Source organism: Triticum dicoccoides, chromosome 7B (assembly GCF_002162155.2).
Source record: "Triticum dicoccoides isolate Atlit2015 ecotype Zavitan chromosome 7B, WEW_v2.0, whole genome shotgun sequence".
In the NCBI taxonomy this organism is placed as follows: domain Eukaryota; kingdom Viridiplantae; phylum Streptophyta; class Magnoliopsida; order Poales; family Poaceae; genus Triticum; species Triticum dicoccoides.
In genome coordinates, this window is record NC_041393.1 from 252,020,480 (window position 1) to 252,033,987 (window position 13,508).

The window sequence follows — 13,508 nt, forward strand, 5'->3', positions numbered from 1 at the left end:
AGGACAAAAACAATGCAGCCTACCAAACCTCGAGACCTCCTATACAACGCTTTATGCATCAAGGAAGCAGAGATGCGCTCATGCGCTACTTGTGTGGGCTGGCCCAGCAAGCAAACCGAGCACTGCTCCCTCCCCCTCACTTGGTTCTCAGGGTTGACAACTCGGCCATTGATCGGCTGATCGCCGTCAGATTGAATCCCTACTATTCCTTTAGTCAATACAAATTGTGACCTGGATCTCGTGAATATATCAATTCCAGCCAACGGTGACACTATGGCTTCACTTCAATTGATTCTTAACAAATTGGTATTTTCAGTTGGTGAGGGCCATTCTCTCTATATATAGGACGTTGATTAAGAATATATAGAGAATTCTTGGGCAACTGCGTAGATTTATGTAATATCAGTTGATCGTTGACTTTAAAAAACCATGAATCTAAAAAAATCATAAATTTTTTAAAAATCACGAATATTTAAAAGTTCAAAATTTTAAAATAAGTTTACTAATGTAAAAAAAATCATTTTTTTAGAACTGTGTGAAAAAGTTCGTAAATTTGATAGGAGGAGTTTGGGCTTACTAATTTTTTGTTGCAACTGGCCTAGTGCAGGGCCGAATGTGTCACAAAAATTCTGCAGAAAATCTATACGATCGGGATCCGAGATCGGCGTAACGCGACTACGCGAGTGGCACCGAGCCCATTTACGCCATCCATCTCCGGACCAAGCGCTCCACAGCCGCCCATAATTTTGTCACAATATCCTCCCGCGCCGCGCGTCTGCGCGGGCACCACAAACCAGAAGAAGAAATGGCAGCGGGCCCCACGCCATCCACAGCCGCGTCCTTCCGGCCGCCCCTGCCGCCTCCGCCGCCGTGCTTCGACTACCGGTCCGCGTCGCTCGCCGATACGCGTGCCAGCGCCGCCACCGCGGACCCCGCGCTGGCTGGGTTGGTCGAGTCCGGTGCACTGGTACGCGTCCCGCGGCGGCGGTTCGGGCCGGTGCCGGCGTGGCGGCCGCCGGATTTCGCTGAGCCCGAGGACGTGTGGATCCTCGGGACCTCGCACCTCTCCGCGGAGTCTGCCGACGAGGTCGAGCGCGTGCTCCGTGCCGTCCACCCCGACAACGTCGTCGTCGAACTCTGCCGGAGCAGGCATGATCCAGTATCCCGACCGACCGTATCATCACCGTTTCTCTCTTCGAAATCTGAGCGGTGCCTTTGCAGTGCCCTTACTGCAGAGCCGGGATCATGTACGCTTCCGACGACGCCTCCGGCGAGCCGCTGTTGAAATCCAACATGTTTTCGCTCGGCGGCGCCAAGTTCTTGGGAGCCGTCAACCGGAGCATCAACCTGGGTACTATGTGCTACCTCAGGTTCCTCGAAAAAATGGAACGCTGCTGATTTCATTGCCATCTTTTTGCGACGGTGCAGGTGGACAGAGTGCTCTTGCTCTGCGTTTGCTCCTGGCTGTTTTTTCTTCCAAGATTTCTTCTGGCGCGAACCGGCCGTTTGGGGAGGAGGTACTCTGTTTGCTCATGTCAGTCTTTCACATATTGTTATGGAACGACTCAGAACCTCGAATTGTTTTGTTATCAAATCTTCATGCAGTTCCGAGCAGCTAGGAGGGTGTCTGAAGATATTGGCGCTCAGCTCGTTCTTGGGGATCGCCCTATTGAAATAACTGTATGTGGACATCTGCAACTAAGCAAGCTGATCATATGCTAGTTACATGTGATGTGTCACTGATGGTGTCACATTTTGTTCTTGTAGCTTGAACGAGCTTTGAAATCCCTCAGCTGGGATGAAAAGACTAAACTCGTAATCTCATTATTCCGTGGAATCACTTCAACCACCGATATGCCGGTAAATGCTACTACCTGTGTTGCTCCAGTTTCCAGTCTTCCTGTTAATCAATTAGCCAAAGTACCATTTTTTGCAGTTACCGTCTTAGTCTTACTGACATGCATGCATGTCTGGCTGCTAACTATCAGCAGGATGAGAAAGCTGCGGTTAGCCCGTACGAGTTGTACGAGAAGCTTAGCAGCTCATATCCTTCGCTGCTGCAGCCTCTCATACATGAGCGCGACATGGTACGATATGGCTTCTCCGCAACTTTCATCTGAAAATTCCAACCTACTTCATACTTCATCTGAAAACAAACCAGCATTGTCTATGAAGCATGAACTAGATGTTTTTTTTCTTTTGCATGTTTGCTTCTCAGTACATGGCTTGGTCCCTAAAGAGGAGCAAGGCCGTGAACAAGAGCAAGACGGTGGTTGGGGTCATCGGGAAGGGGCATATGAACGGCGTGGTGTACGCGCTGATCTCTGACCAGGGGGACCTGAGGTTCCGCGACCTCGTCGGCAGGGAATCGTCGGAGACCTGGGCTAGCTCCGTTGTCAAGGGCCTGGTCAGGGATACGGTGATAGGGCTCGTCCTCTGGGCTCTGTACGAACTGCTGCAGGCTGCCGCCCTACATATAACGTTGTAGCTGAAGTCCATTTTTACTGGCAAAGACTGACATTTGTAACCGTGCACGCTCTTTGTAACGTCCATGCAGCTTGAGATTGTAAAGTCAAGTGAAGTACTCCCTATGTAAACTTTTATAAGACGTTTAAGGGATTTCCGACAGCCCCAATTTTATGTGTAAAAGGACATTTCAGTCCTCAGTTTCGAATTTGAAATCGCCCATTCCCCAGCGTCTTCCTTGCCGCGCGCCCCAGCTTCTTCCTCGCCGTGGCCACGCCAGCACATCTTCCGCGTCAGCATGTCGCCGCGCCAACTAGACTGTGTGAAGTACCTGGTGTTGTCCTTTTTTTTTGAGAGAGAGAAGTACCTGTTGTTGTCTGTGAGCAAAGCCCACTAACGTTTCATTTTCGGCGTTTGGCTCATAACAGGCCACTTACGTCTGTCCACTTGCGTTTTCGACTGAGCAAACAGAAGCCCATTTCCCCCTCGATTTAAAAAAAATGCCCATTCACATAGACACGAATTAACCAGGACATTCCAAATCCGAAAATGCTCAGAGCCTAATGGGAAGAACTGGCGTTTGATCTGCAGGACAGATTAGCATGTCAGGACTATGTTAAGATGATGGTGACTCTATGGGCAATCTGGAAGGCGCGCAGAGATATAATTCACGAAAATATTTTTCAATCGCCGCTTGCGACCTGTAGATTCATCATGAAATTTATTCAAGAGCATGCCGTAAGGGATGTACCCAAAACATACCGGTGCCAAGACGTGGGACTGCATGGATCCCCCCTCCCGGGGGTGTTGTGAAAGGAAATGCTGATGGAGTTCCGTCGGTTAGGAAAGGGAAGAGTTCAGCTGCTGCTATTTTTTGCTCAGAAGAAGGACTGTTTTTGGGTGCATCAGTTCTGGCCTTGGTTGGAGTGATGGAACCATCTACTATTGAAGCGATAGCGTGTAGAGAAGCGTTATGCTTAAGTAAAGATGCATGTTTTAATTCTATGACCATTGCTTCGGATTGTTCTGGTGTAGTAAAAGCCTACAGGAAGAATCCCTTGGTGAAAACATAATGATCACTAAAGAGGTTACAGATATGCAGGAGTCCATGACTAGGATTGTTTTCAAGTTTGAGGGTAGATCATCAAATGGGGATGCCCATAGTATTGCTAGTGTGATGCAAGACGTGGACTGGATCATCAAGACTGCTGCCCTATGTGCAGCCAAGAAGAGGAGAGCATAAACCACGTTCTACTTCAGTGTGTTGTCGCACGGGAAGTGTGGACGACAATCTGCCATCCCTTGCGCAAGCCGGAGTGGATACCTACTATGATTGAAAGCCTCGGGGCATGGTGTCAAGGCAAGGGAGGAAGAAGGCATGCCGAGAGAGATGCAAATGCAATCATTATTCTAGGGCTATGGCAGATATGGAAGCATCGCAACTCCATCGTTTTTGACGGAGCCACACCTTCGAAGAACAGGATCATTCAAGCAGTTGTCCGAGAGGGCCATATATGGAAGCAAGCGGGCATACTATGAGGAGATATGGACGCCTTCTTTGCAGAGGTGGAGGAGTGGGCAGTGGAGCGTAGGTAGACATAGGATAGTGTACAGTGTATATATATATGTAATCTGTAACGCTAATGTGGACAGGCTCTTTACCCCGATCCCTTCTTTATAATATAGTACGCACACTCGTGTGTATTCGAGAAAAAATAGTATTGCTAGTAATCGCTTCATTTAGTGCTAAGTCGCTATGTTTTGTTCCTAGAGCCCCCTGGCTATGTAAAATCTTCTTTATGTCTGATTAATAAAGTCCGGTTGTTATGCTAAAAAAAGTCTATTTTAAATTCTGCCATTATAACGTGGAACAGTAGTGTAGGAACAAGGAAGTACTCCCTCCGTCTCAGTTTATAAGTCCTACGCGTATATCTAGGTTGCCAATTTTATCACCCTAATATAAACTATATAACATAAAAAATATACCTTTTGAAAATAGAACATCTGAAGTTTATATTGATATATTTTTTGTAATATATGACTTGTATTATGTTGATCAAATTGTCGACCTAGGGGTACGCGCACGCCCTGTAAACTGAGAGAGAGGAAGTAATTGCATAGGAGCTCCTAAGTGCTCCACACACCCACATCAAGACAGTTTACACACATCGAGATTATAAACGTATGTTGTATCTTTTTTCTTCCGAAAAGGAGGATTACCCTCGGCCTCTGTACCAGCATGATGCACACAATCATCTTTATTAGTTATTCACGAGAGCCTGGCAAAACAAATACAAGGATCAACCCAAAGCCATATTCTAGGCGGACTAAGTCGCTACACCTACAAGTATATAGATGTGCTCTGTCCGCATAACAGACACAATCTAATCCAGTGCCCTTAAGACCATCCGGTCTAGACATTCCATAACGTGCACCGCCTGCGCACGCTTCAGGACGATCCGCCGTCGCCATCTTCCGCCATCCTATGAGGACATGACAACCATTGATACAACCCCGTCCATCAAAGTAGAAATCATAGTAATTTGTGTCAAATAAATACAGTGCCAGGTGAATGCTAACTTAAGTTCATACTATAATCTTGAACGCATGGCTGCACTTTCATCTGCTTTGTTGTTTGTTGAACTCAGGTGTAATATCAAAGAAGGCCAGGCACATTTTAGTCCCTGCAAAACAATGTTTTATGGAGAAGAAACAAAGTTAGGAGTTCATGAATAAATAAGTTATCTGCTGAATAAACATTGTTCCAATTCTGATGAAACAATGTTTTGGACGAGTTTGTATATCCCAACTTGCGGAAGGTTTCTAGAACTCGAGTTTGCCGCTGAAGGAAACATTGTTCGACTCCAGTGAACAATGTTTGGTCGTGAACTGCCAACCACCTCCAACGAGAGTTTTTCAGAAGCTACCTCATTAGGTTTCAAAGCCATTTAGTCAAACCAAAGCTGGTTCTCTTTCACACCTAAGCTAGTTCCAAAACTAGTTTGATTTTACACCTATCCAGGGGGATTGTCTAAATAGTTTAGCTCTTTCCTTCATTGGGAACTTTTGCCATTTCTATCAAAGACCAAAGATATAGACTCCTCCTGAGATTGGAGAGCTCTTGTTATCTTTATTCTGGTGATTCCTTGAGAAATTGCTCCTAATTCGTGCTCCACGACTAGATCGTCTTGTGTGGGTTAGAGCTCATGGTTTCCCCATGTGGATTGCACTTATCCCGTGCTCCACAACTTGAGCGTGGTTGTGTGGGATAGTATTGCGGGTTGGGGATCAGCGAATATTCAGATTGCAGGCTTCGGCGAGAATCCTCCTCGTCGGGTCATAATCTCTTATTTTCTGTTTTCAGCTGCTTGCAGCTAGTTATCCATCCATTATCGAGCCTACCCCATGAAGATCGGACCTCCCCTTGTACACCCTCTTCTCTGAAGATGTTGTCGCATCATCTGGTATCAGAGCAAGGTTTACGCGGTAGGACCTATATCTTTGTTGCTAGATCTATCCTTTTTAGTTTGATTTTTCCCTGTCCTAAAGTCCAAAGCTAGAAAAGTAAAAAAAATTCCAAGCCTTTGTTTGCCGAGATCTAGTTGTTTGCTTTCCTCTTTGTGTTTGCACCAAGTTCTATCCAAAGTTGCTGTTCTTTTTCTTTGAGTCTTGTTGTTGGATCTTTTGTGTTGCAAAAAAAGCAAAAAAAGAGAGAAAAAAAGAGCAAAAAAAGGAGAATAAAAAGGAAAAAAAGAGAAGAGAAAGTGTTGAGCAAGTGTGAGATCATATTCAATTGGGTGAGAAATTTTAGAAGTGTTAGTGGCAAGTGTTGCAACTCAAACGCGGTGCAAGGATATACAATTTTTTATTATTCATTTGCTTTGCATCGATTGGATCTCAACACTAGCCCTCCTCATTTTACCCCACCAAGATCCACCCAAAAACCGTCAGCTTCTTCCCTTTCATTCGCCCGTCCACTCCTAATTTTCTACCACTGCACAGCCGCTAAGGAATCATTACACGCTCCAATTCGAGTGTACATGGAGGAAATATTATGGAAGAAGAGTTCCCAAATACTCAAGCTGCACTGGGTGATGCGATTGAAGAAAGTATAGCTGTAGTTTTGCAAAGGACGTTTGGGGGTCGTCTTCCTATTGTGGGCAATGGGGATCAACACCAACACAGCCCCGCTGCCTCACTGGTCGCCGACAATCGACGATGTCGTGGCAACGAAGATCACCACAATGGTCGTGGAAGAGCTGCAGGTGGCCATGTTGATGGTGCCCCTGCTGTTGGTGTTGAACGGAGGCGTGGCGACTTTGCTGGCCCCTGTGAGGGTTGGACGCATGGAGGAGAAGATTGCGGCCGAGGCCATGACCCCCGCAGGCTTTCCGCTAATCACCAGCGACGAGCTGCACATGATAGTGATGACATCTCCCATGAAGATCTCGCCGAGGATGGTGACGAAAATGAAGGCATGGCGGACTATGAACCCTACGCCCCGCCTCATCGTGGTGTTGTTTTTGGTCGCAATGGTCATCATTATGACCATCATGATCAAGATGACCGTGACAACCAAGCGAGAGTGAAGCAACATGTGCCATCATTCACGGGAAAAAGAGGATCCAGATGCATATATTGAGTGGGAGGAGAAGTGTGATCAAATCTTTCACATCCATGTTTTTTCTGAAGCCAAGAGAGTTTATCTTGTTGTTATGAAGTTCTCTGGTTATGCTCTTACATGGTGGAATCAGCTGGAAGACGATCGATTGATGTCGGGCAATAATTATATCCGCAGGTGCACTTTGATGAAGCAAGTCATGAGGCGTTGTTTTGTTCCATCATACTATGCGATGAAGTTGTACAAGAAGTTACAGAGGTTTATCCAAGGTTCTCGCACTGTCAAGGAGTACTATAATGAGATGGAGAAGCTGTTGATCTGGACAAAACCCCAAGAGAGTGATGAAGCAAAGATAAAGACATTGTTACATGAGCTGAATGATAAGATATCTGATTATGTGGAGGTGTTTCCTTATGATATAATATCTGATGTTGTACGTTGAGCTATGAGAATGGAGAAGAAGAACATGTGTAATGGTCGATCCCGGAATTTCCAAGATTTCCCTACTACTCCTTCAGGGTAGCAACCACACCCTTCATCCTCGATGGTGTCTTCACTAACAATTCATATTCAAGATAGAAGAAGCACGACTTCAGCTAGAGCTTATTCTCCTCCACCCGTGACTTCTATGGAGAATAAAATATTTCCAAATCCATGTGTGAGAGAGAATCCATATCACAAAATCCCACAACTTGAGAGAGTGACAAGAAAGGGGGGTTGAGTGACTCCACAAAATATGAGCAAGAGTGTACACATCACAAAATCCCACCATTTGGGAGTGACAAGAAAAGAGAGTTGAGTGGCTCCACCAAATATGAGAGTGTGTGAACACAAGAAAAAATTCCACAAGTTGAGAGTGATAAGAAAAGTGATTTGAGTGATCCCACCAAATGTGAGGAAGAGTGCCCACTTCCGAAAATTCCACATATTGAGAAGGATATGAGAGGTGGGTTGAGTGACTCCACCAAAGGTGAGGAAGAGTGTTCCTTTCTCAAAAGTCCACATATTGAGAGTGATAAGATAGGTGAGGTGAGTGACTCCACTAAATGTGATCATCAGATTGCTCAACATGAGTTTAGCAAGATAAAAGTCTCCTGCCCAAGTGTACCACACAATCATCAAGAGAGGATTAGTGAATTATGTGAGTCCACCAAATGTGAGGGTGAGATCGTCCAACATGAGATTAAAGAGCTCAATGTTATACCACACCATCAAAGCGAGAGGATTAGTGAGTTGTGTGAGTCCACCAAATCTGAACTTGAGGTGTTTACACACAATATCAAAGAGATGAGTGATCCACCAAATGAATGGAGAGAAGATTATTCAATTACTAACCATTCACAAAGCTGTCTTTATTTGAAGTATGTGCAGATGCAAAATCATACTTAGCTGCCCTGCTACAACAATGGGAGGATGAGATCCATGAATTATTATGGCGCACGTGGAGTACCATCAAAGAAACATCATGTGGGGTAAGCTATCTTCAAAAAGGCATTGAAATACTCGGTGAGGTAAAAGAAAAGAGATCATTCATCTTGAAGCACCCACATGTATGCACTTATAAACTCTTGAAGCATTGGCGTGATGAAGTCAAAGAAAAGATGTTCGGTATATCATCAATGCAACAAAACCATTTTGTTAATCTTCTAGAGAGTATAAAACAACCAAAAAACTGAAACTTGCACATCAATATTCAACTCTTACTTTGTCAAGATATTTTATATTGTCCTCGTGCTATTATTTTGTATACCGAAGGAAGTCGAGGGCGACTTTTCTTCAAGAGAGGGAGGATGATATGAACATGTTTGTGCCTGAATACAAGTTTGTGCTCCATGCAAATGTTAGTTGGAAGGAATTGCTGAGTCGAACCAAATATTTGAAGTTCGCAAAGGTGCAAGCTAAACTTACGCATTTAATAAAATCTTTGAATTGCTTCTTTGTACTGGCCTATTTTCTTTTGTGTGATGACCACCTAGAGTCGAGGACGACTCATTTTCAAGAGAGGGAGGATGATGAGGACACGAAAACCATTGAACCCTTAGAGTCAAGGATGAATCCTTTTCAAGAGGGGGATGATGATGAGGACATGACAACCATTGATACACCCCCGGTTATCAAAGTAGAAATCATAGTAATTTGTGTCAAACAAATACATTGCAAGGTGAACGCTAACTTAAGTTCATACTATAATCTTGAACACGTGGATGCACTTTCATCTATTTTGTTGTCGCTGAACTCAGGTGCAATATCGAAGAAGGCCAAACACATTTTAGTCCGTGCAAAACAATGTTTTATGGAGAAGAAACAAAGTTAGGAGTTCATAAAGAAATAAGTTATCTGCTGAAGAAACATCATTCCAGTTCTGATGAAACAATGTTTTGGACGAGTTTGGATATCCGAACTTGCGAAAGATTTCCAGAACTCGAGTTTGCTGCTGAAGGAAACATTGATTGACCCGAGTGAACAATGTTTGGTCGAGAACTGCCAACCACCTCCAGCGAGAGTTTTCCAAAAGCTAGATCAATAAGTCTCGAAGCCACTTAGTCAAACCAAAGCTGGTTATCTTTCACACCTAAGCTGGTTCCCAAAGCTAGTTTGATTTCACACCTATCCAGGGGGGTTGTCCAATTATAAATAGTCTAGCTCTTCCCTTTGTTGGGGACTTTTGCCATTTCTATCAAAGACCAAAGACATAGACTCCTCCTGAGATTAGAGAGCTCTTGTTATTCTTATTCTGGTGATTCCTTGAGAAATTGCTCCTAATTCGTGCTCCATGACTAGATTGTGTTGTGTGGGTTAGACTTCGTGGTTTCCCTTGCGGATTGCACCTATCCCGTGCTCAACGACTTGAGCGTGGTTGTGTGGGGTAGTATTGCGGGTTGTGGATCGGCGAATATTCTGATTGTAGGCTTCGGTGAGTATACTCTTCGTCTGGTCATATCTCTTATTTTCCATTTTTGCTGCTTGCAGCTAGTTATCCCCATCCATTATCGATCCTATGTCGTGAAGATCGGACCTCCCCTTGTACACCCTCTTCTTCGAAGACGGTGTCTGATACGTCTCCAACGTATCTATAATTTTTGATTATTCCATGCTATTATATTACCCCTTTTGGATGTTTATGGGCTTTATTTTACACATTTATATCATTTTTGGGACTAACCTACTAACCGAAGGCCCAGCCCATATTGCTGTTTTTTTGCCTATTTCAGTATTTCGAAGAAAAGGAATATCAAACGGAGTCCAAACGGAATGAAACCTTCGGCAACGTGATTTTTTGGAAGAATATGATCCTGGAGACTTGGAGTCCATGTCAGAAGATCCTCGAGGAGGCCACGAGATAGGAGGCCGCGCCCCCCTTACAGGGTGGTGCCCCCCTGTCTTGTGGGCCCCTCGAGCACCTCCCGACCGACTTCTTTCACCTATATATGCGTACGTACCCTAAAACCATCAGAAATCAAGATAGATCGGGAGTTCCGCCGCCGCAAGCCTCTGTAGCCACCAAAAACCTCTCGGGAGCCTGTTCCAGCACCCTGTCGGAGGGGGAATCCATCACCGGTGGCCATCTTCATCATCCCGGCGCTCTCCATGACAAGGAGGGAGTAGTTCACCCTCGGGGCTGAGGGTATGTACCAGTAGCTATGTGTTTGATCTCTCTCTCTCTCTCTCTCTCTCTCTCTCTCTCTCTCTCGTGTTCTCTCTCGTGTTCCCTATATGGCATGATCTTGATGCATCCCGAGATTTGCTATTATAGTTGGATTTTATGATGTTTCTCCCCCTATACTCTCTTGTGATGAATTGAGTTTCCCCTTTGAAGTTATCTTATCAGATTGAGTCTTTTATGTGAACACTTGATGTATGTCTTGCCGTGTTTATCTGTGGTGACAATGGGATATCATGTGCCACTTGATGTATGTTTTGGTGACCAACTTGCAGGTTCCGCCCATGAACCTATGCATAGGGGTTGGCACACGTTCTTGACTCTCCGGTAGAAACTTCGGGGCACTCTTTGAAGTACTTTGTGTTGGTTGGATGAATCTAAGATTGTGTGACGCATATCGTATAATCATGCCCACGGATACTTGAGGTGACAATGGAGTATCTAGGTGACATTAGGGTTTTGGTTGATTTGTGTCTTAAGGTGTTATTCTAGTACGAACTCTTTAATAGATCCGTCCGAAAGAATAACTTTGAGGTGGTTTCATACCCTACCATAATCTCTATGTTTGTTCTCCGCTATTACTTGCTTTGGAGTGACTCTTTGTTGCATGTTGAGGGATTGTTATATGATCTATCTATGTTATTATTGTTGAGAGAACTTGCACTAATGAAAGTATGAACCCTAGGCCTTGTTTCCTATCATTGCAATACCGTTTACGCTCACTTTTATCATTAGTTACCTTTCTGTTTTTATTATTTCAGATTACAAAAACCTATATCTACTATCTATTTTGCACTTGTATCACCATCTCTTCGCCGAACTAGTGCACCTATACAATTTACCATTGTATTGGGTGTGTTGGTGACACAAGAGACTCTTTGTTATTTGGTTGCAGGGTTGCTTGAGAGAGATCATCTTCATCCTACGCCTCCCACGGATTGATAAACCTTAGGTCATCCACTTGAGGGAAATTTGCTACTGTCCTACAAACCTGTGCACTTGCAGGCCCACCAACGTCTACAAGAAGAAGGTTGTGTAGTAGACATTGGTGTCGCATCACACCCCGTCTTCATGAGGAACCACTACATAGATTTTGCCAGTCGATATCACCACGACACCACACAACGCCACCAGCATGCGCGCGTCGATCAAACCGTGTCCAACTCCGAGACTCCACTGCTGCATGCTGTCGAGATCCACCGTCTTCAGTGTGGTCGATGTAACACTGCTCCACCTGCTGGCCTCTCTGTATTAAATTCTTTTTCTTTGCGGGTAAAAGGTTGGCTTGTATTAAATTTGGTATTAGTTATTTTCAATCAACCAATTGCCTTGTATTGGTTGCATGTTCCCGCACTCATGTGGGTTCACATTCAGGAGAGAGCTGGACGGCTCCGTCAAGCACTTGCTTGTCGTCCTGCGCCTATTGCAGAAGAAAATCATGGTACTAACAATTAGAGGGATTGATGAATCTTGTCAGCTTAGAATGTTAAGCTTGGAGAGAATTTGAATCCCTTGTATCTTTCTTACTGTTTTGCATGTTTACTTTCTAATTGAACATTGTTCCTTTGCATAATAAGTTCAATTGTCGAGTTCCCTTTTGAACAAGGCATGAGTCTTTTCGATTACTAGTGGATATTCAAGGTGAGAAGTTTTGGTTGCACTATTGAGATAATTATTAAATGCATGATCTAGTTTTAGCACTACTATATCTTTACATTTGGATAACTATAAGTCTTCTAAATCTCAATAATCGATTGGCTAGTGAAAGTTAACAACTATATGGGATAAATTATCCTTGCTTTTGTTATTTCATTAAAAGTTGTTGAGTAAAATAAAATAATGGTCTTGGGACGCATGTGAAAAGGATCGAGATGGACCTAGAGGGGGGGATTACAAATTTTAATTATTACTAAGCAATTTTAGGCAATAATGCGGAATATGAGAGTGAGCCTAACAATTACAAGAGTAGTACTAAGTGCTAAGCAAGTAACACGAGTATGAAAAGAAGCAAGCACAATATGATATAAGTAAGTGCTAAGAGACAAGTAACCACAAGTAGGGAGTTAGGGTTAGGAATAACCGCAACTCCGGGAAATGAGGATGTATGCCGATGTTCACTTCCTTGGAGTGAAGCTACGTCACCATTAGAGAGGTGGATGTTACCACGAAGGCACATCAATGCCATGAAGGCTCACCCTATTCTCCCTTTGAGACAACACCACGAAGGCGTTTCTCAACCACTAGTGGTAGACCTTGGGGTGGTCTCCAAACCCTCACAAACTTTTCAGGGGGTAATCACAAAGGTCAATTCCTCTCCGAAAGACTCCTACCGCCTAGGAGTCTCCAACCTCCAAGAGTAACAAGAACGATGGGGAAAAGCTCAAGACTTGCTCAAATCACAAATTCCTTTGGTGCAAAGAAGGGGAAGAAGTGGATCTATCACTTGATTGGAGAACTTCTCTCAAATGTTCCTAAATCCCTTGGGGATCTAGGATTTGGTGTAGAAGATTAAGAGAGAGACTGAAAAGTGTTCTTGGCAAGCTCAAAGTGGATGGTCAACCTTATCCCGTGGAAGGGAGAAGCCTATATATAGTGGGTGTGGAAAAAGTGTCCGTTTGAGCCACTTAAGTGCATGTAGCGACCAGACCTCAAACAGCCTGATCTCTGTGCATCAGTGTCATCCCTGGATCAATAATCCTGAAACGCACATTACTTGAAGGATTTATAATAGAGTAGCAATCACACACTTATTACATCGAA

The 13,508-nt window shown here is 44.2% G+C and overlaps 1 protein-coding gene across 2 annotated transcripts; it reads left to right on the forward strand.

Annotated features, from left to right (window-relative positions):
* Nucleotides 1-727: 727 nt before the first annotated feature.
* LOC119338563 (traB domain-containing protein-like) lies at nt 728-2,649 on the forward strand. Of its 2 annotated transcripts, none has more exons than XM_037610877.1 (7): nt 728-1,149; nt 1,236-1,351; nt 1,429-1,517; nt 1,606-1,680; nt 1,768-1,860; nt 1,992-2,087; nt 2,219-2,649. In XM_037610877.1, exons 1-7 carry the CDS (start codon nt 806-808, stop codon nt 2,486-2,488), a joined length of 1,083 nt encoding a protein of 360 aa, XP_037466774.1. In that variant the 5' UTR covers nt 728-805; the 3' UTR covers nt 2,489-2,649. The 2 variants fall into 2 exon arrangements, with proteins under 2 accessions (XP_037466774.1, XP_037466773.1); XM_037610876.1 differs by having other exon boundaries at nt 729-1,149; nt 1,989-2,087.
* Nucleotides 2,650-13,508: the final 10,859 nt, after the last annotated feature.